Source organism: Zootoca vivipara, chromosome Z2 (assembly GCF_965207765.1).
Source record: "Zootoca vivipara chromosome Z2, rZooViv2.hap1.1, whole genome shotgun sequence".
NCBI lineage: Eukaryota > Metazoa > Chordata > Lepidosauria > Squamata > Lacertidae > Zootoca > Zootoca vivipara.
The window spans coordinates 27,145,677-27,169,782 of NC_142585.1; the positions used below are offsets into that span (position 1 = coordinate 27,145,677).

General features: G+C 41.4%; 1 protein-coding gene across 1 annotated transcript in view; it reads left to right on the forward strand.

The window, feature by feature from the left end:
• The window catches only part of MTMR8 (myotubularin related protein 8), a 36,013-nt gene extending 12,284 nt beyond the window's left edge, over positions 1 to 23,729 (forward strand). The window contains exons 4-14 of the mRNA XM_035101239.3: positions 2,803 to 2,960; positions 4,443 to 4,571; positions 6,347 to 6,481; positions 7,343 to 7,475; positions 8,792 to 8,901; positions 9,624 to 9,749; positions 15,022 to 15,071; positions 16,608 to 16,808; positions 17,810 to 17,938; positions 18,851 to 18,977; positions 19,459 to 23,729. Of these exons, the coding sequence (XP_034957130.3) occupies positions 2,803 to 2,960; positions 4,443 to 4,571; positions 6,347 to 6,481; positions 7,343 to 7,475; positions 8,792 to 8,901; positions 9,624 to 9,749; positions 15,022 to 15,071; positions 16,608 to 16,808; positions 17,810 to 17,938; positions 18,851 to 18,977; positions 19,459 to 19,809 (1,649 nt within the window). The 3' untranslated portion in view covers positions 19,810 to 23,729. The remainder of the gene's footprint in view (positions 1 to 2,802; positions 2,961 to 4,442; positions 4,572 to 6,346; positions 6,482 to 7,342; positions 7,476 to 8,791; positions 8,902 to 9,623; positions 9,750 to 15,021; positions 15,072 to 16,607; positions 16,809 to 17,809; positions 17,939 to 18,850; positions 18,978 to 19,458) is intronic.
• Positions 23,730 to 24,106: the final 377 nt, after the last annotated feature.

Here is a 24,106-nt window from a genome sequence, read left to right on the forward strand (position 1 = left end):
CTGTTCCATTAGTCTTTGGTGCAACATGAGCATAATCTCTAATTAATTCTGCATATTGCTTCCCAAAAACATAAGAATAACATGTTGGATCAAGCCAATGGTTTTCTAGTCCAGCATTCTGTGTCATAGTGGCCAACCAGATGCCTTTGGGAAGCCCACAAGCTGGGTGTGTTCTCCCTGGTTCCTTTTTTCCTCTTTAACATCCAGCAAAAGTTTGCTTATTCCCTTTTTCCTTATTTTCTTTTTTGGAGACTTGTTTAGTTGGTCCTAATCAGCAAGGTTACATGATTTCACATTCTACACTGAGATTGGAGTTAGGCTGAGAATATGATCCCTGTGGGCTGAAACCTTGGATTTGTTTTGGCTCTTCACTTCTTGAATGCAAGTACAGAACCAAAACAAGCCTCTTCCCAGAGAAAAGAGCAAGGTATCCCCCCTCCCTGACCTTGTACTGTGTAAGAGAGAGCAGAAATACTGATAATGTCAAATGTTTGCCTCACCAGAAGGGTCTGCAAAGCTTTCTTAACCTCTGATGGTTAAAGTACTATAAATGTTTGACTTCATCTCCAAAGAACCAATGTGGCTACCTACAGGTTTTGGTCCTATATGTACAAAGGCATCTTTTGGGGTTATTGCACCTCCATAGAATCATAGAATTGTAGATTTGGAAGGGAACCTGAGCGTCATCTAGTGCAACCCCCTGCAATGCAGGAATCTCAGCTAAAGCATGCATGACAGATGTCCATCCAACCTCTGCTTAAAAACCTTCTATGAAGGAGAGTGCACAGCCTTCAGGGAGTCCATTCCACTGTTGAATAGCTGTTACCATCAGAAAATTATTCCTGTTGTTTAGCTAAAATATATTTCTTATAACTTGAGTCCAGTATTCACATCCTAGCCTCTGGAGCAGGATAAAAGAAGCTTGCTTCATTTTCCATGTGACAGCCCTTTAGACAGTTGACAGTGACTATCATATCTCCTCTCCATCACTACTTCTACGTGCTAAACATACCCAGCTTCCTCAACCGTTCCTTATAAGGTTTGGTTTCCAGGCCCTTGATCATCTTGGTTGCCCTCCTCTGCTCACATTCAGCTTGTCATCCTTCTTAAATAGTGGCACCCTGAACTGGTCACAGTATTTCAGATGTGGTCTGACCAAGGCAGAATAGAGTGGTACTATTTTTTGATACCTTATTACGGCCATTCACCGTAAAAAAACGACTTGACTTGATGACTTGAGTGGTACAGTTACGTCTCTTGATCTGAACAAGAGACTTCTGTTGATGCAGCGTAGAATAGTTAGGTTTTTTTTGCTGTAGTATCACACTGTTGTATCATTTTCAATTTGTAGTCTACTAAGATCCCTAGATTCTGTGTACAATCCAGATGTCCCCCATCTTCTTTTTGTGCAGCTGGTTATTCCTGCTTAAGTGTAGAATTTGGGATTTAGCTTTTTCTATGTTGTCTGTGTTTTTGTATTTTCATCTGTAAGCCACCTCAATTCCCAGACGGGGGGGAAATTGGATGATGATGATGATGATGATGATAATTAATAATAATAATGGTATTCTAAAATATATACTTTAAAATACAATGAAATATCACAATAACTTCACAGAGCACCGAAATTTTTTTTACCAACAATAATCAATAAAAGTATCAGTGGGTTTTGTTTTGTTTTGAGAAGGAGCCTAAAGGCCTGGGTGAATAGAAATACTCTTTCTTGGCACCTAAAATCCATGTACCTCCCATTCGAACTGTCACAGAAGCTTTATGAAAGTTTGTTCTTTCTTTTAACAGTGGAATGGGCAATCATATGTATATGTAGATGAATAGGAGGGAACATTGGTAAATGTCATGTGAATTAGTAATTTAAGGGCTTTTTTCCCCCAAGGCTGAGGGAGGCTGTTAAAACAAAATCTGAAATTGGAACAAAACTGAACACAAAGGAAACCTCTCAATGGGGATAGAGGAGAAATTTGTTCTGTTTTACTGCTATAGCTCAAACATCAGCTGGATAGCTCAGTTGGTTAGAGTGTGGTGCTGATAATACCAAGGTTGCAGGTTTGATCCCCATATGGGACAGCTGCATATTCCTGCATTGCAGGGGATTAGACTAGATGATCCTCAGTATCCCTTCCAACCCAACAGTTCTATGATTCTATTTTTCCTAATTCATACCTTCTAAACCAGGCATCCCCAAACTTCGGCCCTCCAGATGTTTTAGACTACAATTCCCATCATCCCTGACCACTGGTCCTGTTAGCTAGGGATCATGGGAGTTGTAGGCCAAAACATCTGAAGGGCCGCAGTTTGGGGATGCCTGTTCTAAACCAAAACAGAGTTATCCTTTTAAATTCACACTTCTCAGAATTGTGATGCAGTTTTTTGTGATGCAGTTTTCCTACCAAAAATGTGTATATAAAAAAGCATATGTTAGAGGATAGTGTGTGCAAAAATATGTATAATAGTGAATGCACTATCCCCGTCCCCCCCATAAAAAAGCAATATATGAGGGGAATTGCCAAAAAAATGAGTACAGATTTTCTGCTGACTTGAAAAGAAAAGCATATGCCGTTTTAAAATGGCACATTTATTTATCTATTTTTAAAAAGCAGAAATAAAGCATGCTGAGCTTAAAACTGGAAAAACAAGTAATCAAGCAGAGCACATTTGCAGAGTAATTCATCCCTACTCCTGATTCCACTTTTGTGTGTGCATGTGTACCTGTGATTTATGAAGGATTCTGGCTTGCACAATCACTTAACTTTTTCCTCTTTCAAAATTGTTTTTGTGCTCTAGTGAAACCGGAAGAGCTTTATGCATTCTCTTACAATCCCAAAATGCCCAAAGAGAACCGGGAGATGGGCTGGAAGCTGATAGATGTCAAAATAGACTACCAGCGCATGGGGATTCCAAATGACTATTGGGAAATAACTGATTTTAACAAAGACTATGAGGTAATTCTTGTTCAGACGGCAGCTTAATGCAGTGTTTCATTCCAATGGGTGGTTATATTTTTCATTCTAACTTTGTTCATGTATTTTTTATTTTACTTGTGAGTTGCTTCAAAAGATGAATATCATTAAAGGCAGGATATAAATAAGCCGAAGAATACCAACTATCGTCCAGTGGCAAATATGCCTTTTTCTGGGCAAAGTGCTTGAGAAGGTGTTGGCAGTCCAGCTTCAGGCATGCTCAAAGGAAGCCGATTGCTTGGATCCAATCTCTTCCGGTTTCAGACCTGGTCATGGCACTGAAACTGCTTTTGCCATCCTAGTTGATGACATTTATCATGAGAGAGATGTAGAGACTGTGCCCCTGCTTGTACTCCTTGATCTTTCTGCAGTTTTTGATACTGTTGACCATAGTATCCTTTTGAGGCAGCTCAGGGAGGTAAGGGTTGGGGGCACTGTATTTCAGTAGCTCTGCTCCTACCTCCAGGTCCATTTCCAGAAAGTAGGCACCATGGCAGTTGTCCTCTGGTATCCTGCAGGGTTCCATCTTATCCCCCATGCTCTGGTGGCTGCCAAGACCATACAATACCGGTCCTGAAAGATCTACATTGGCTCCCAGTATGTTTCTGAACACAATTCAAAGTGTTGGTGCTGACCTTTAAAGCCCTAAATGGCCTTGGTCCAGTATACATGAAGGAGCATCTCCACCCCCATTGTTCATCTCAGATACTTCTATCCTTTATTTTCCCTTTACTCTTAACTTGGTTAAGTATGTCTTAAGTGATTTGGACATCCCATGGAAAAGGCCCATAATTTTATAAGATAAGGTTGGATATGTTAAGGAAGGATAAAACTGAACTAATTATGCACCATTTGTTTTGGGATATAAGCTTTTGTATTGCTATGTTGCAAATTTTTAAGTGCAGACAATAAGGTGTAATGAGATAGTAATCTATGAGAAACAATACAAGGTCAGGGAGAAAATCTGCTCTTCTCTCTAGCCTTGCATTCTATAAAAGACTGTTGAAACAAACCACACATAACAGGGTCCTGTAACACATCTCCTGAAAACAGTTACTGTTGGGCTTTGGTGAGCTTTCCCTGGGGAATTGTACAACAGTGAAACCACAACTGAAAAGGTCTGACTCATTAATCAAACTGACCTTACATGTCCAGGGAACTTGCAGAAAGGTCCCTCTCTTCTAAATTATAATGAACCATAATGCTGTGCATTCTGTCAGTCAGAGCAATTTAGAATGTGTGTTTGGTGCTTGCTTACTTGTAGCAATAGTATATCTTACTCCTGCTGATTCTGAACAAAAAGTGCTAACCACCTTAACACATTTGCAGCTGACTTAGCTTTAATATCAATGTTGAGTTGTTATAGCCAGCAGCTGCTAATTGCAAACCTGTAATAAATGCCTCAACGAGTTAATAATTTAAGATTCCAGTCCTCTCTCCATTTCATTTCTTTTTGTATCTTAGGTTTGCAGCACATACTCTCCAGATCTAGTGGTGCCTAAAGCAGCTACTAGGGCAATGGTGCTGGGGAGCTCAAAGTTTCGAAGCCGAGGTCGGATACCAGCACTTTCCTACTTCTACAAAGAGAATAATGTTAGTAACACATGTTCTGCTTTTCATGGGGTTTTGGTCTTCCTCCATAGGCAGTCCCGTCATCTTCCTCGGGACTCCACCTGATTGTGCTGTATGTGTCGACTAGGGGTGGGGAACCAATGACTCTCCAGACATTACTGGACAACAGGTTCCATCTTCCTTGATCAGTATCAATAGTTGGAGCTGAAATCCAACAACATGCACAGGGCCACAGGTTCTCCACCGCTAGGATAGATCAAGCCTTAGACAATGCTTATTTGATGCAGAGGGCAATCTTGTCTTCTTGTACTGAAATTGCTACCTTGAACACTATTTTAGCTTTACATTTTAAACACATGTAAATATTGCTCATGTCTTCTCTCTTCCCCCACCATACCATATGACTTCTTGCAACATTTTACAGAAGTGGCTGGGCAAAATAATTTTGGCCATGATTTGTTGCTTTACGACAAAGCATGGCCAAAATTATTTTGCCCAGTTTTGGGGGGCCCATCCTGAATTGACTAGATGTCCCTTTTCAGAATTTCATTTAGAGAAGAGCTGAGGAAAAACAGCTACTTAAAATTATATATTATTACAGTTTTAAACTGGACTCCTAAAATCAGGAGCCTGGAATTCTGATTTTCCAGTTGGGTTTCATCCACAATTTGTGGAGGGGATGTGGAGATGAAATGAGTAAAGTTAGATGGTTCAGCAGCAACTACTGGCTACTGATGACTATTAGCTCTTGGTTGGCTGAGGCATGTGCAGCAGTTTTTTGGTGTCTCTTTTTCCGCACCGCCCCCCCACATTGTCCTAGGGAGACAATGCAGGAATGATGGGGAGAGCCAGCTCCTGGCTATACACACCTCAGCCTGCAAGTGTTGGTGAAGTCTTCAGTGCACACAGATGCCTTGGCTCTGGCCTTGTGGTGACTCAGTGGGGGGGCCTTGCCAAAATCTCTTTATGGGGAACCCCATGGACAACAGTAAGTTTCTCCTCTTGGTCTCACCTGAAACTCTCTCACGCAGTTCCATTTTGCACAGAACTTGGTGGCAACACTTCATTCAGATCAATTCAGAAGAGCTTTTTTCTTCTTGAAAACTACAGATCTGGTTATGTTGGGCAATGTTCAGCTAATTATATTTCAACTCTGCTAATCTCAGCTTTTTGAAACAGGAAATAGCTTGCAACAGAGAACCCTCTTTTATTCATTGTTGGCCTGATTTAAGTGGCATTGGTTCTCACTGTGGAATAAAACATATTTAGCTTTTAACTTTGCTGTCCTTGCAGTGCCCTAGGTTCAAGTATGGACAGAATTATTTTGTTACCGCATTTGGGGGAAACTTCCCTTGGTTGGTGTTGTATGCGTTTTCATGCTAGTATTCTGGTTACTCAGCATTGTCACCAGTTTGGGATAAGAATGATGATCAAAATTAAATGGATAGGAGGGTGATGATCTCATTTCACAAAAGGCACTGTTTCATCCAAAAGGAGGTATTCTCTGAATAAAAGCTGTTTCTCCTAACCCCCCTAAGCATTGGCAGCCCAGATAAACTCCAGACAGCTGTTAAAGGATAAGTCGGTTTCCCTCCCCACAATTGTGTCACTTCTGTGTGCTCTCATAAAAGCTTTTCTCATAATATATATGCATGTTGGTAGACCAAGGCAATTGCTTAATACACTGATGTTGCTATCTGCAAGTGGTGGGTGGAGAAAATGAGGTGCCTTACTGAACAATTATGTGCTGGAGAACTTCTTACCTGCTACACGTGACATACTCTTGTGTCTTTCAGGCTGCAATATGTCGTTGTAGTCAGCCCTTGTCTGGGTTTAGTGCTCGTTGCCTAGAGGATGAACAGCTGCTGCAAGCACTTAGGGAAGCCAACCCAGGAAGTCCGTTCATGTATGTTGTAGACACAAGGCCAAAGGTATCACTTCATGGGATCTGTGGGCACTCGTGTGGTCAACAAACTCTGACTTTGACATTGCCTAAACACAGTGTGGCCATAAAGGGATGCTGCTAGGGAGGAAAATTATGACATTCTTTTCCTAGTCTCATAGCTGGGCCTTACATAGCCCTTGGACTGCTTCATGTGGACCTTGGGCTAACTTCTTGCAGGTGGTAAGAAGGAGGGAAAGGGAAGGGAAGAGGTTGGCAAAGAGAGAGAGAAGAGTGTGACCTGCTCACATTTTGTTCTTCCCAGCCCACCACTGCATGTGCCCCCCACAACAGATTATCTACAAGGGAATGTGGCCTTCAGCAGAAAAAGTGTTGCCAGCTCTTGACACTACTGATGCTTCTTACACATGCACAACAGGATCTTCCAGTCACTTCATATTTGCTACTCAGTTAGTATGCTTTTTAAATCAGCCTTCTGCAACCTGATGCTCTCCAGATGTTTTGGGCAGAAACTCCCATTAACAATGGCCTGCACAATGGGAGTTATGGTCCAAAGCATATGGAAAGCACCAGGTCAGGGATGGCAGATTTATCTTCTCTTAATTGGTTGCTACTTGCAGCAGGTTACAAAAAATACTGCACAATGATGCATCATTTAATACTTAGCATCCCTAGGGGAAAGAGGAGAACGTTATTGTAGGATTGTAGCCTTGCAGTTCTGATAATGTTCTAGTTTCTGTCCTAGAAATTTTTGTGAGACACCACACTGTATATAGGATGAATCCCACTTTTTAAGTTACTTTTTCAAATAATGCTAAAGAGGGCCAGTGGGTGTGTATATATCAGAAAGGGCTGTACATAATCATTTTTTGCTACGTAATTTTTCCAGTTGAATGCCATGGCCAACCGAGCTGCTGGAAAGGGTTATGAGAATGTTGATAACTACGACAACATTCGTTTTAAATTCATTGGTATCGAAAACATCCATGTAATGAGGAGCAGCCTGCAGAAGCTACTGGAAGGTGTGTTTGGGTTTTTTTTTATTTTGGCTGGCCACTTGCGATGACCACCTGTTGAGCTACCTTGCTGTAAGATAGGCAGTTATTGTAGACACAGGAGCTTGTGTACTCTGCAGGTGTGGGACAGGCAAGAGATTAGGAGAGTAAATACAGCTCTCCTGTCTTGCTGAAGTGCCTTGAATTGTTAGCTGATGTTACAGCTTGCTCTAAGAAGTTACCTGAGAGAGATATTACATGGTTGCAATACTTAGAGAGATGAAAGCTGATGGGGGATAAACACCTGCATTTTAATTTTAAAATTAAAATTAAAACATTGAGAAAGGAGGGTTTGAACTATTTGAGCAGCAGAGTTCAGAGTCGTCCTACTGAAATCAGAAGTGACCAACTTCTTTATATGGAGGAGGAGGGTTGAATCATTCCTGGCCAAGCTGTTTGGAGGCAGGATTCTCCCCAGTCATGATATCACCAAGGGAAATCTGATCCTGCAGGGTGAATAAGCTGGCTTTCTGTCACTTCTCACAAGCTGCCAGCTGAATCGGAATTGTACCTGATGGCACTTTGTTGCACACAAGTTTGTGTTTCTACTTTGGAGGGTACCTTGTGAGGTGACTGGATGCCCCAAAGGCTTTTCACCTTTGGTGAAAAGCAAAGCAGTGATGGAGTGCCTTTTTCCATTCCAGCCTGCCCAAGCATTAAGGTTTTCATATCCGTGAGTTCCATCTCTGGAGAGATGCATTATGCATCTGCAAAGGATAGGGCCTTCTTGGTGGTTTTGTCCTGGATTTGGCATACCCTCCCACAGAAGGGAAGAATGGTGTGTGCTCCTTTTGCCACTTTGTTTTGGATTAATATTCCTCAGATTTTATTCCCATCTCATTTTTATTGTTTTAATATTGTATTGATATTTAGAATTTTTATGCACACTGCTCTGGAATCCATGCTTGAATGAAGTTTAGGAATCTGCAAAATAAAAATGTTTTTTAGCGAAGCACATAACCTGATAATACTAATAATAGTAATTATTATTTTATTTATATACCACCCATCTGACTGGGTTGCCCCAGCCACTCGTGAGTGGCTCCCAAGAGAATATTAAAAACACAATTTTTGCTGTTCAGTTAACATGCATTTTAAATCAGCCTTCGCAAGGTGCATGGCTGAAAGACTCCCTAGTTTCTGACTACATGAAGGAGGAATTTATATTGGGTAGCAATTTCTGAGTGGCCTTCACACAAACAGTTTCTCAATGTTTGGAAGAAACCTCCATAACGATAGAGACAGTTGTATGTTTATCATACCTTCCACTTTTGTTCCTTTAGTGTGTGAAACGAAATCTCCTTCAATGAGTGATTTCCTTACTGGCTTAGAGAACTCTGGCTGGTTACGGCACATTAAAGCTGTAATGGATGCTGGTGTCTTTCTTGCTAAGGTAAGGCCTACCTCTGAATTTCCAAAGATATACGTCATCAGAGAAATGGGAGAGCAGGAGTGAAAGCTTTATTGCTTGGGCTGTGCTTGGGCAAGGCAGATCTTGAATGAACACTAGGAAAAGAAGGTCTTCCACGTTAAACCTTTCATGGTTCCATGACTTCTACATGGAATTGACACTTTGATGTGCTCAAGAGGAGGCAGCTCCACTATTCAGCTTGGTTAGGAAGTTGTTCAGTGTTGGGGCACTCTTAAGGGCAGCAGAAAAAAACTAACAGATTGTTAAAGTCCATGATGGCAAGACCCATAGAGGGGAAATCACAGCTCTTGTTTTTTCATATCCAGGCTATTAAAAACAAATGGAGGGCCACCTACTTAAATGGGGGGTGTTGGAGAGGGTCATGTGTTCTGTAGGCCAGGAATGGGAAACGTGGTTCCCTCCAGATGTTGCTGAACTCCCAACTCACATCAGCACCAGCCACCATGGCCCACAGTCAGGGATGATGGCAGTTGTAGTCCAGTAACACCTGAAGGATCACAGATTCCCCATCTGTCCTCTAGGCTCCCACCTGCTTCATAGTTCATTGTTTGGCCTTCTCTCCATATTGGTATTCTGTAATCCAGCATTTTATTTAAAGCAGCAGTCAAAATGTTTTGCTGTGAAATGTTCAGGAGGTTTATATGGTACGTTTTTATTTGTGTGTGCCATCTCACCTGTCATAGGCAGTGAAAGATGAAGGTACCACCGTCCTAGTGCACTGCTCTGATGGCTGGGATCGCACTGCCCAGGTCTGCTCAGTGGCCAGCCTCCTCTTGGACCCCTTTTATCGGACCTTTAAGGGATTTATGGTAAGAGCAGGAGAAGATCTGTCTGCGCTTTTTTGTTTTTAAACCATATGGTCAATTCATGCAAATGGTTAGAATTGGTCTATGTGTAAACAAACCCCAATTAAAGCATCTGAATGCTTCTTTTGAATGCTTGTGATTTGGAGAAGTCATGGTGCAGTTGCACATGACAAATCTAATTAATTTGAACAGTGGTGGGACTGGGGGACTCTGATATATCGTATATGACTTGCCCCTTGACTTCTTTATATATTTTCAAGCAGTGATGTGGGATGGATTTTTTTTCCGGTGCTTTATGTCTCTACAGAATTTTTTCTGTTTCATAAGTTAATTAAGTACAATGAATGAATACTGATTGCAAATACAGTATTAGTCAAGCTTGACAACTTCAAAGGTTTTAGCTTTGTTTACTGAAAGCATATAAAATAAACATGCTAAATTAGAACACTCTCTAGGGCATCAGAAAATGTTCTGATCCAAACTGAAAGTGTTCCAGTGCAAATAATATTTTGCAAATTTACCCTAATTTGCATAAGACATTTTTGCACTGTCATCAGGAACACTGAGTGAAGGTGGGCAGGCAAGTTATGGCATGGGCAGCTGGAGTTCCTGGTACCAGCTAACAGAATGCTTATGGGCCAGGCAGTGATGTGTAGTTGTGCCTACTCCACTTCTTCCACAGCTAAGCAAATGGCAGGCAAAGCCATTCCACTGGGCAGGGCTGCACTTTTACTGTAGTAGTGTGCATCAATGTCACTATTTCATACCGTACTTTGAACTTGCAGGGCATTTTTCTCTGCGCACATATGAACATATCATCAGTCTAATAAGACTTGAAGTAAAGACTAATGTGAGTTGTGGGGGAGGCTCTCCCTTATTTCAGATAGCTCATGCATATTTTTTAAATTAAAGCCATCTATTCTTGCATTAAATTAAGCCTCTAAGTATAGTGAGTTAAACTTCTGCATAAATGTTTGTCTTTATTCAGTCTGAGGGTATGTGTGATAGACCACCATAATGAATTGTTTCTCTCCCTTTCAGTTTTAACCAAGAATGCTAGCTGATACAGAAATTATTTATTACCATTCTTTGAGAACTGAAGTGAAGGGTTGTACTAGGTTGCTTATTAGCACTCTTTGGGTTTACTCCCCAGTTTTTCCAACAAGAGACTTTTTGAATGCTACAGCTTTATAATCCACTGAGGAAAAAGGCTTAAACCCTTCTAGGGGAACTGTGGTGGGGGACTTGTGATTTCAAATTCCTGTAATGTAAACTGCCTTTTAGGATTATAGAGTAAACAAAGTTAGCAACTATGTGCATCAATTTACATCTGCATAATATCTGCTACTGCTACTAGACATAGTAAGGAAAGAATTACTGTGCAAAATGCTGAAGAATTACTGTGCAAAATGCCCTGTATGTTAAATCACAGCCAGCATTATTTTTAAAGCTTCCTGACACTTATTAGGCAGTTAAAGTGCTAATTTTGAAACACACACACACACACACACACTCACACCACAGTGCATGCAGGTTTGCAGTCTAAAAATAAACAGCATAATGGATGACAGAAATGTGACTCGTTCTGGCTTCAGATCTTTCATTACATATTGGCTATCAGTTTCAAATTCATATTTGTGTGGCTTTATTAGAGGCTGGATTTATTTTGAATGAAAAGAATAATATTAAATATTGGAATGTGCTGAATTTCCATATCATGGGCTACACACAGTCAGGATTCTAAGATAACGTGGTCTGTCCTACATTAGAGGTGCATATGCTCATTGTATAAGCACAGCGTTGCCTACAAGCATTTCATATAATTAAAGATACAAGCGTATGTGCGGCACTACCTAATCTGATCCCAAGGTGTACCTCAGAATGCTTCCAGGCACTTAAAAAATACTCACTGGAGGAATTTCATGATTCTAATTCCCCCCCCGGTTTTTATGTCACTCTGAGGTTGACATAAATTGGTATTTGAGGATATGAGTCATGCATCTTTGTGTGTTGTCTGTTTTCTTCCACGGGAGGGCTGCTGGAGCAATTCCATATCATGTAGAAATGCTTACCTTAGAATTGGAAATCTAAATGTGTGGTAGTGTTGCTTTTGAAAGCAAAAAATATTTGTGGGAAGGGAAATGAGGATTTTTCGGTTCTATTGTGTCTCCTCGTGCATTTCTTCCCTGGGCATCTTCCTAGAAGCCCTCCTGCAGAGGAAAATATTGTAAGAGATGTGCTAAATGTTGCTTGACTGTATTAACAGTCCTTTAATAGGCTGCTCCTTCCCTTGTGCAGAATGAGGTAGTAGAATTCCAGGCTGTACCACATCAATCTGAAGGTGGAGAGGTGGAGTTATTCCTTCTCCCCCCTTCCCTATATAAAAAAAAATCCTATAGCACACTAGTACATTAGGAAAAGGGCTGTGTTTAAATCTTTCATGCTGAAGTACTGGTTTATTACATGCTAGAAGCTTTCTGTGGAGTGGGAGTGCATTCAATAATATGACACATACATGATGTGGTGTAGTTCAGAATTCTACTGTCTCATTCCTCATGTATAGCCAGGCACTTAGAGCTATTTTGCATACAATGCTCACCCTATGAAAGCATCTCCATGTTCAGAATTCTTGATGTTCTGATCTTGCCCTGAAACGACCTGCATTTGGCAAGAACTTCATGATTTAATAAAGAACAGAAATAGCTATGATATTCCAAAGATTATCAGGCAGCTACTTTTTGGGTGGTAGAGAGATAAAATTAACGATTAAAGATCTTTGAATTGACCACATCTTTATTGATTGATGCTAGGCTTCTTATTGCTGCTGTTTGCTGCCATTGGTGCACTGGACCCTTTTCCATGTTAATTAACATAGATACACCAATGGTATAAAATCAGTTCAGTTATGCACATTGCAAGAGGAACAACTGGCTACCTTTTTGCCTTCTGTTGCTTTCGTAGTACAGGTAGCTACCATTTCCTGCTTCTCCCCATCCCAACTCCTATGGAAAATTAGCTACCAAGGATGGAGAAGAGGGTCCCAGTGCTAACAATGAGGCCCTCTTCTTCATTCTTCGTAGCTAGTTTTCATTGCAATACCTCCACCAGTGGGTATGATTTCTATCCCACCCACCCCAACCTCAAGCTTTCTCTGTATTTAGGAGGGAGGAGAACCTACAGAAATCTTGAGTGAAAGAACTTCAGATTGATTTGTGTTACTGTAATTTGTTTAAATGGTATTTGAGCAATATTGGGGAGAGCATTGAGGCAGCTTCTGCACTGAGGCTTGAGCTTATTGCTGCTGCTGTTCACTATCTTAATTGTAGGATTTATGTCCCACTGTTCCTTCCAAAGGAGCTCAGGGGTGACAAACATATCCACAATATAAAAGCAACAGCTTTTGTGCCCCCAAAATGCTCAACTGCAGGCTCAGTGACCATTGCACTCTGCCCTAGAAGCCCCACTCCCTTGTCCTCTGTCTAAAGAATAGAATAGAATAGATCTTTATTATCATTGTCTCCTTGCGGGAACAATGAAATTTCTCAATTGCTGTATCAACTCAAATTAAAACACTCCACATAAATTAAAATACTAATAAGCACAATACAATACAGAACAGTAAACAAATGAAAATAAAATGACTTCAAAGTTCAGAATTTGCATTTAAGGTCAAAATTGCTGTAGGAAAGAAACTGTTCTTGAGACGGCTCGTTCTCGTCTTCATTGTTCTATATCTCGGTCCCGATGGCAGGAGCTCAAAGAAACAATGACCAGGATGCGACGAGTCTCTTGATTTGTCTAGTGCCTTTCTATGCCACCTGATGGTATAAATATGTTCTAAGGTAGAGAGAGAACAACCAATGATACTCTCTGCTCAACACTGTCCTATCCCGACAAGTGCAGCTTCTGTACCACACACATAAGCCATACGTGAGCACACTCTCAATGGCACAGTGATAGAAAGCAAGCAGCAACCTTTGGGGAAGGTGATTTTCCTTAAAATTCTCAAAAAAATACAGTCTGTGCTGCGCCTTCTTCGCAATCCCCCTTATATTGACACTCCAGGACAAATCCTCCTGTAACTCAGTGCCCAGGAATCTGAACGTTGTCACCCTCTCCACACAGGTTCCATCAATCAAAAGCGGCTGGACATCGATTTTCTGCTTCCTGAAGTCACCACAAGCTCCTTTGTTTTCTTTGTGTTTATAAGCAAATTATTGGTTATAAACCAGTGTTTCCCAAACGTGTGTCTCTAGCTGTTTTTGGACTACAGTTCCCATCATCCCTGATCATTGGTCCTGCTAACTAGGGATGATGGGAGTTGTAGCCCAAAAACAGCTGGACTCCCAAGCTTGGGAAAGACAGGTCTGGATAATTTGCATCCAGGAGGGTACCCTTGCCTTATTAAGAATGACTTGCAGCATTTGAAATGGACTGCAGAGCACAGTGAGAGCACACTTAAGCCCTGTCCCAGTACTCTCAGGAAAAGGGAGCAGGGTCTTCAGTTACTGAAAAATGTGGACCGAGGATGTCTTTTCCCTCTTCCTGCTTCAGAGTCTCGGGTTAAAATTTGCCCAATTCCTGCTCCAGATAGATCAATCATTGCTTGCGATTTTTTAAAAAAATTATCTGTATAGTGCTAAATTTTATTTTATTTTTTTTAAAAACACCTCTAAGCAGTTTACATAAAATATACAATAATATGATTTACATCTTATGCCCTTTTAAAAATGTGGTTTTTTTGGGGGGGGGATTGGGTTGTTATTTTTATTATGTATTTTGTAGTTTTATATCTTGATTTTATTCTGTGAACTACCCTGAGAGCCCAGGGTATAGGGTGGTATATAAATTCAAATAAATAAAAAAATAAAAATGCAAGCCAGAGTTACTGTAAAACAGAAGCCCAAAATATAAATAAAACCAGCAGTTAAATATACATTATAAAATAAGGTTACATGTTCAAATGCATGTCAGCTTTACATTCTGTAGTAGGCTTGTCTAAACAGAAAAGGTTTTAGCAGGTGCTGTAAGCAGTACAGCAAGGACACCTGCCTAATGTTAATGGGCAGAGAGTTCCAGAGTGTAGGGGTTGCCACACTGAAAGATTAAATGGACGGTGTCTAGGCACAGTTGGTTTTTCTGATGGACCTGACAGCCTGGTCTTACACCTGTTTAGCCTGAAGTAAGTCCTGATGTCCTGCTCTGAATGGTGCCACTTATTTTTCTTTATAAGCCACTTCACTATTTAATTTCTGTCTCTAATTTATCACTAAAGGTCCTGATAGAAAAGGAATGGATTGCAATGGGCCACAAGTTCTCACACAGGTAAAATCCAAATTGTGTGCTAAGATTAGAATGTCTTGTATATGCTCTTCTTGGCCAAGTGCTTTCCACTGATGTTACGATGTGGTCAAGGGGTTGAAGTATGACTAGGCACATCAAAATTTACATCCCTACTCAGCACTGAAGCTCATTGGGTGACTTTGAACCACTAGCTTTCAGCCTAACCTAACTCACAGGATTGTTGTGAGGATACAATGCAGAGAGAGAAACTGTGCATAGCACCTGATGAACTCATTAGAGTGGAACTGGTACAAAGAAAGATAAGGACTTGTGCTAAGAAATTCCACAGATAATACAAACTTCTCTAAGCACTCTCCCATCCAGTTTAGCAACCGGAGTTGCTTGGCTGCTAAGGACCATGGGTTTTTACACTCAGTCCTGCCCTTGAGGTTGTGCAGCTTCTCTAAACCCCCACTAGTTAGGGATTTAGGAGGCTGCTTTTTTCTAAGTCAGATGGTTGGTTCATCTAGCTCAGTATTATCTACATAGGACAGCAAATGGGGGCTTTTTAAAGCTTACCTTGAGACAGCAGAGATTGAAAATGAGACCTTTTGCATGCAAGGTAGATACTCTAAAATTGGGTTGTGGCCCATCCCCAAGCATAACCTTCTCAAGCAGGGGTAGTGTGTACACACACACACACACACACACACACACACGGGAGTCCCCGCTTATGCAAGGGTTTTGTTCCTGGTCATTGCACACATCATCAGAACGTGCACAAGTAAGTTCCAGCCTGTTCTGTCCCTTCCTTGCCCCCTTTTGGTACCAGAAACAGTGTGCAAGTCAGTTGTCACACACATGCTGATCGTGTGCAAGTGGGGAGTTGCCTGTATGCATGTGCATACACACACCACCACATCATAAAATATCATGGTAGTGTACAACAATAAAGATGAGATAAAAAATATAAGAACCTATAAAATGCTTTAAAAATGTTTCTATCCACAAAGTTTTCTCACACAATTTAGAACCCTGGAAGATCATTCTCTTCTTACCCAGTTCCTCCCTGCCAGCTCTGTGCTAAGCCAAAACTTGTTGCATGAACGTCTCCATAGAAAATCCTACTAACATCTTAGTTGTTACAGAATACTCAGTGATATTGCTATAATCATTCAACACACCATAGCAGTACTTTGATATTGTGCCTTTCCTTCAGGGAGCTCAAACTGGCACAGGTTGAACTTCTGTCTAGTCATCAGATAAGCCCAGACCTCCTTACCAATAATCATAAGGTCAGCTGATCTATCAGAATAATCTCTCCAGAGTGTTTATTCCTGCTACTTCCCCACCAGATCATCCCCTTTCTAGATTCTCTCCTTGAGGTCCTAGAAATGTGTTTTTCCCCTACCCCCAGCCAAAATTACAGTAGAAGAGGTTTTGTGAAGGATATCTGAATTCTCCACACCTCTGACCAGATTCTTTGGGGACGGATGAGGATTCACTGAAGGTTAAACAACTATTGTCTTCCTTCAACAATGCTTTTGATGATACCCTCAAACTTTTCTGTCTCTCCAGGTGTGGCCATCTAGAAGGGGACCCCAAGGAAGTGTCTCCTGTCTTCACCCAGTTCATTGAATGTACCTGGCAGCTCATGCAACAGTTTCCTTGTGCGTTCGATTTTAATGAGAGGTGTCTTCTTGAAATTCACGATCACGTCTATTCCTGCCAGTTCGGCAATTTCCTGGGGACCTGTCACAAGGACCGGGAAGATATGAAGTGAGTTGGCATTTCAAGCCAGCAAAATTCTGTATTTTCTCCTTTGTTCCCTGAAGATTAAGATGAAGGAATAATTTCCCTAAACCCACCTGAACTCTGGAGAGTAATACTCTAAAAACATTAGTTCAGCCTCCCGCAAATGTGTATGTGTTTCTTAAATGCATTGCCCTGTTGAGTCAGAAAATATTTTAGAGATGGCATTAAAGGGGGTTAGACAAATCTATAGGAGAGAAGTTGATGGCTATATGGAACCTCGCATGTTCGGAGGCAGTTGCTGGGCAATTGGTAATAGCAGGAAAAGTGCTATTGCCTTTATGTCCTGCTTGTGAGCTTCACTGAGGAATCTGTTTGGCCACTGTGGCAAGCAAGATGCTGGACTAGATGGACCTTTGGTTTGATCCAGCAGGGCATTTGCATCATGTTCTCCCACATAGAAGCAGCCTGAGGTGTATTCTTGGAACTCCATGTGAACCTTCAGGATTTGCAGGAAGCTCGAGTAATAAGAGGACAGCTGACACTACACTCCCATGGTTTGTCTTGCCTCCTATGAACTGCTATTCCAGACCTGTAAAGGGGGACTGTATATGGATGGAGTTACAGATGACAAAGAATTTGGGCCTGCCATTGAATGTGGTACCCCGTAATATCTCTCTGTAATATGCAAAGAAACTAACCTGTGTCCCATTCTTACCACACCACTCATTTTACCTACCTCATTCTACATTATTGACTGCTGTAGATGGGAAAGTGTACAGTGTAATGGTGACATAGTCAGGAAGATTCAAAGGGATGCTTCACGGTAGGGACACAGGAACTTGACACAGGGCTGCCATTTTCAGTGGAAGCAGCATGTTTTATGTCAGTTTTAGTTCTTCCCTATGATTGGTGAATTGCAGCCGTTCTCTCCCTCTATAGCACTCTTCTGCTTCCGTAGATCCTTTTGTTTATATCTCCTATCCTCAAAAACTGGCTGCTGTAATCACTCACTTTTTATTTCCTAGAATCCTTGAGAAGACTCATTCCCTGTGGCCTTTCCTTCTCCAGAAGAAGCAGGAGTTCAGAAACCCACTCTATAAGGGATTTGCAGCTTACAAGGAACTCCGGCCGAACACACTGCCATTTAGTTTTCAGTAAGTTGCTTATTAGCTACTAACCTGAGTTTGACCAAACTGCAGGAAGTAGTGGAAGACAGGAGTGCCTGGTGTGCTCTGGTCCATGGAGTCACGAAGAGTCGGACATGACTAAATGACTAAACAACAAAAGTTGCTTATTGGCAGAAAGTAGTTAGGGAAATACGGAACCTTACTGCTGCCTTGACTCTTGAGTTGTCCCATTGCTGATTCTGCTTTAATTTTGTAACTGCATAATGAAAATGAAGAGACTAAGGCAGCCTCCCCCAGTCCTGGTGCTCTTCAGAGGTTTTGGGCTACAACTCCTATCAATCCCAGGCATCACAGCCAATAGTCAGGAATGATGAGAGTTATAGTCCAACAACATCTGGAAGGACCATGATGGGGAAGGCTGCTGTAAGGAAAAATTAAAATTTTATTGCTTTGCTTGACCTCAAAACAAGGAAAACGCATGTTTGAAATCCTTCACCAGAAGCAATTCCAATAGAAATAACTGATTGTGTTTACTGTTGTACACAGTGTTGTCTATCAAAAGGCATGGACACAATTTCCTTGTGGCCAGAATTGTGGGAAAAGTTGTTGCCTGGGATTGTGCTGCTTCACTGGGTGAAGAAGCCCCTTCCTGGAGAGAAATGTTTGCTAATGTGTAATGCTTTGTTATTGTGAGTTGCTTTGAGTTCAGTGTTATTGGAAGAGCTGCATACAAATATTAAATCAAATGTTGAAAATTCTTTTGAATTCTGAAGTGTACCTCTTCCTATCAGGTTTATTTAACATGAGGAGGATGGGGGTTATTATACCTTATAAAATCTTAAGATTGCTTTCTGTAATAAGGAAACACACTTCTATTGTCGTTGTCATCATCCCCTTTGCAGATCTTAGTTTCTATTTTTCTCTCTCCCTTTCCTTGAGGTTCTGGTGTGGCATGTATAACCGCTTTGACAAAGGAATGCACCCAAAACAGTGTGTATTGGATCATCTTCTTGGCTGCAACAGCCAGAAAGTGGAGCTGGAGGGTGTTGCTACTGACTTGGAAAATGTAAGTAATGCACAGCAATGATATAGCTGTTCAGAAAAAGAAAGTGTAATCTTGCAATGCAGGCCTTCACAATACAACTGAGATTGGGAAAAAGGAGGCACTTTTCACTGGAAGGTAGGCGTGGAATTATCCCAAACTGTGGCTTAGTATATCCATGCCTTTGCAGTCCTAGGCAGCCAGCAAAGTCAAAGTACTTGTGAAGCTTCCTGTGGGCTGTGTTTTGGTTTGGTGGTTTACCAGTTGTGTGAGAGTCTTCCAAGTGCTTTGTAATTCTATCCTTAATAATTCTATCTGCCTATTTTACTGTGACCCAAGATGTTTCCCAATAGGTACATAATATCAGCTAGGCGTTGAAGTGCTTTCCTTCCTCCATTCTGACCTGCTTCACCAGAAGATCTGACATTTGTAAAGCCAATGATGCTCCATATGCTGGTCTCAAAAATGCTTTTATTCTCATAGTTCATTCTTTCTTCTGATATAGAAATTGCCTCTCTTAGAGGGACCGCTGCCAGATGAGGTTTCCATCTTATCCAAAATGGTTACTGCATCAACTGTCTGTTCCAAGTCCCCAATGCTCAACACACCTCAGGACTATGAGGACGAGCCTCCTGCCCTGTTGGCTAATGGCATCCTGGCAAGGGAGGAGGGAGATGAACCGGATCAGCAGCTGAAGAGCCAAGAGGTTCGTGTTAATACCCATGACATTCCAGGTGGTGACAGCAGCAGCAGCAGCAGCAGCAGCAGCAGCACCAGCAGCAGCAGCACCAGCAGCAGCAGCACCAGCACCCATGGGACCATCCCACCTGAGGCTCGAGCAAGAAATCTCCATTGAACTGATCTTTGCATCTGCCCTGAACCATAGAAAATTGGCAATAAAGCATGCAAGACCTGTGACCCGGTGCTGGGAGAGCCACCTCACTCACGTATGGCTAAGTGTTGTGTTATGTATTTTGGAAGCAAGGGAGGAGGCTGCTGTTCAAAGGCTTTCAAGAGCAACCCATGGGGTTGCATGGGGCTGGCTTTTGGGCTGCCACAAATAGTTTCTGGGCATATCTTCCAGAACAGCCACACATATTCCTTTTTTCTGGTGCAAGTTCAAATGGCTTCTGAGGCAGGTCGCCCTTTCCAAGATGAGGAAGTTTTTTAAAGCCACAAGGTTTCAGATACATGGATTTAAAAGCATTGTGAGCTACTAGTGAATGGTAGAAAATGCCAGTCCATGTTAGAGAGGCTTTCCTTGGCTGGCTTCTGACACCTTGCATGGGAATTCTATTCAGTGGCAACATTGGGTTAATATTTGCTAGCCCCTGCACATATTTTTGTAAGCAGTTGTGCCTTTTTTGTTCTTTTTCTTTTTCTAACTAGAGATTACTGTCATGTCCAACCATTAGCAATGTGGTGTTTTATTACTGTGATATGTGGCTGTAATGTGCAAGTATGCGACCTTTTTTATTGATACCTTTTTTAAAACGCAAAACAACATGTTTTGAACCAGTCTTGCTGATAGTTTATATCTTTATCAATGTTAATGAGCTTGAATAATATTGTGGCATTTAGATGAAGTGGCGATAGACTATGGTCAAAGGTCTTAAAGCATCTACAGAAGTCTTGGCTGCTCAGTAACATGCCATTTAGCTTCCACTGATTCCTGGAGGTCTAGTCCAAGCATTGTCTGGGTTACTGTGCATCTTTGCTGGTATAAGAGTGGGTGCACAGACTCTCCACTCCACCCCACATACAGTATTACATGTGCACAGAAACCCAGTTAGATAAGACAACAACATTCTCAATCTTCCTGGTTTTCAGGATAATGAATCACATGAATTCATTAACCTTGTGGAACACCTGGTTCATGCATGTAGGAAGGAGGGCAGCACACCTATTATTCTACCATGGGAAGCCTCTTGTCAGCTTCCTAAATATCTGAGCTGGGCCAAAGTGTGATTACTGTGACATATTTGAGACAAAATAGGACCAAGTTTCCCCATTTCACATCTCCGAATTGCCTTGTGTGATTTGTTATTGATCTCCCAGAGTGAAGGATTTGGAAATCCTTCCAATTCCACCATATATAGCGCTTCCAATTCCACCATTATTGAAATAGACGCACAAGATTTGTGCTGTTTTATGCTTGTTAGTGGCACACTCCTTGTTTGAGTAAGTGAACTGCCACCATGCTATAGATCAGGGCTGGGATACCTTGGCCTTCCAGATGTTTCATCCCAATGCCCATCATCTCTGGCCATTCTATGTGTTTGTTGGAACAGATGAGAGGCAGTTGTATTCTAGCAACAATTGGAGTGTCACGGATTCCCTATCTTTCTTTTAATACATTCCTTATTGGGTAAAATAGTGGTACTTAGGCTTGGAGATTCCTGCTGACTTAACGAGAGGAAGAACAGTTTGCACTTGCAAAATACAAATTTTTCCACAAAGCACTAACATACAGTGTAGCATCCTACATTTGTTTTTTACTCCCCACCCCACTGTTGTGTATTTGCAGGCTTGGCAACAGGAGTAGATCAAAGTGAAGCACTGCTCTTTGGAATCTTCTGCACTTATCCAGGGAAATGGGATTCCAGGCACTAAAACACGGTATCCTATTATGATAGGGGGGGGGGAGTCTCTTCATAGGTTAGTCACAGTTCCTGACTTGCCATTAGCAGTTGATTTCAGGACTGTGTTTTATAGAATACATTTTGAAATATTGTATAGTTATCCAGTCTTTATGACCAGCCTGGCATTTTCTCAGCATGTAATATTGCCAGAATGGCATATGCTTTGCCAGGACACTCAGCTCTGGTATTCTAATAAAGGTGCTTCTTAAGAATCTCTGTCTGGTTAGACAAGAACATTTCGCCTCACTTCCTCTTAGCCTTGCTGATCAGAAATCCATTAACAATATGCTGCTCGAGAAGATGCAAGCCTATGCTATGCATATTTATTTATCTTGCTTGTTTGCTTTTTGGCCTGCTGGTCTTTTTTTAAAACACACACACATACACACACACACACACACACACAAAACCTTCATTTTCAGAATATAGAAAAGGGAAGAAAAGTCAGGACTTGAAACCCTAATTAAGCACCAGGTCCTGATGAAGAGAGCAGAAACAGTATACATACATAACAATAAGCAAGCAAATGTGTGACCAGATATATTGATGCTAATCCATAGGCACTAAAAGTCACACAGGTTGTAGTTTCTTTCCTGTAAAGCAGGTGTGCCAAAACATTCTCAGCCCACAGGCAACATTCCTTCCTGGAGAACCTTCCAAGAGCCACATATTGGTGGTAAATGAAGCCAGAGCCTAAAGTGGGCAGATGTAAGGATGTGGCTCTCAGTAGGCCACATTCCAGGAGCACAAAAGTTGGATGTTACTACAGCTACCCATCCAGGCAAGCAAGAGTCATAATTATCATTCAAGCACAGATTCCAGCTACGCAAAGACACTCAAGCGTGTTAGTGAGTAGCATGGCTTGAAGAGTGGGGGGTGGCCTCATGTTGTGGGGCAGCATAGTGAGAGTCCCAAGCAGAGGGAAAGACCTGGAGGGCCACATCTGGCCTCTTGGGCCTGAGGTTCCCCACCCCTGCTGTATAGATAAATTAAGTCCTTTGTTACACTGTTTTTAAAAGGAAGGCAACTTTTTAAAATATGGATTATGTAGGAGTAAGACATTCCAGTCAAAGGTGAGAAAATGTTAAACTATGCATTCAAATGTACCTCTGTAATAAACACCTATCTTCTAATACTAGTACAGTGGAACCTCGGTTTATGAACACCTCGGTTTATGAATTTTCGGTTTATGAACGCCACGGACCCATCTGGAACGGATTAATTCACTTTCCATTACTTTTAATGGGAAAGTTCGCTTCAGTTTATGAACGCTTCAGTTTATGAACACACTTCCGGAACCAATTACACCCATGTTTCAGTTTATGAACGCTTCAGTTTAAGTACTTCGCGGACCCGTCTGGAACGGATTAATCCACTTTCCATTACTTTCAATGGAAAAGTTCGCTTCAGTTTATGAACGGTTACTCCGCGGACCGTCTGGAACGGATTAATCCACTTTCCATTACTTTCAATGGGAAAGTTCGCTTCAGTTTATGAACGCTTCAGTTTATGAACAGACTTCCGGAACCAATTGTGTTCATAAACCGAGGTACCACTGTATATAGCATTTGCTAAGTGATTCCGTCTAAATTTCAGTATTAACATTGTTCATTGTATTCCAAAATGAGATTGCCTTTTCCTGGGGTAAAAGCACCTGTTATCTGACCAGTGTGATTTGAATGGAAAACAGCATTAGAATCATAGAATTGTAGAGGTGGAAGGGACCATGGGGGTCATCTAGTCCAACCTCCTGCAATGCAGGAATCTTTTGCCCAACGTGGGGCTCGAACACACAACTCTGAGATCTCATGCTCTACCGTCTGAGCTATCTCCTAGTAACTAAATTCAGTCTTCTGCAAGCTTTGAAGCTCTGTTTTATGTCTCTGGAGAAAGTTCTGAAAGCACCTGAATCTTTGCCTGGTTGCCGAGATTTTGGATTCTTGCCATTAAGACTCAGTCATAAATTTCATTGTCTCAGTCTTTTATCACTATTGACGCATCTTCATTCTGTGCTAGCCTGAAGTGATCACATTTTCTTCCGTATCTAGAATCCATTTATTCAAGAAGATCACCTGTTGCTGTCTTTTTCCTTGGGGGACACCTCTTAAAATATATTTTTCCTTCCTTGAATATCTAGTTCCTTCATTTTGTTAAACACAATCCCATCCAATCTAATAAACTTTACCAGCCTTGTAGTTTTGATCTCTAAACCTTTCTAGCCTTTCATCTAGTATTAAAGTTCCTTTCCTCATGTAGATTGATAGAAAACTCTAATTTTAGTTCTTGGTAAAGAAGAGGGTAATCTTTCAAATAGGGATGCTTACAAAATTCTCCCCATCTGAATTTCTTATAAATCAACGTGGAGGGGATCCGCATTACTTCATATTACCTTAAACTTGCTGAAGTGGCTCTAATGTAACATTAGTCCAAAAAAATTCAGTTCCTAGGTGTTTTGTTTAGTATCTTATGAAACTCATCAGTTTTCAGTTTGCTTCCATCCTCCCCATTACA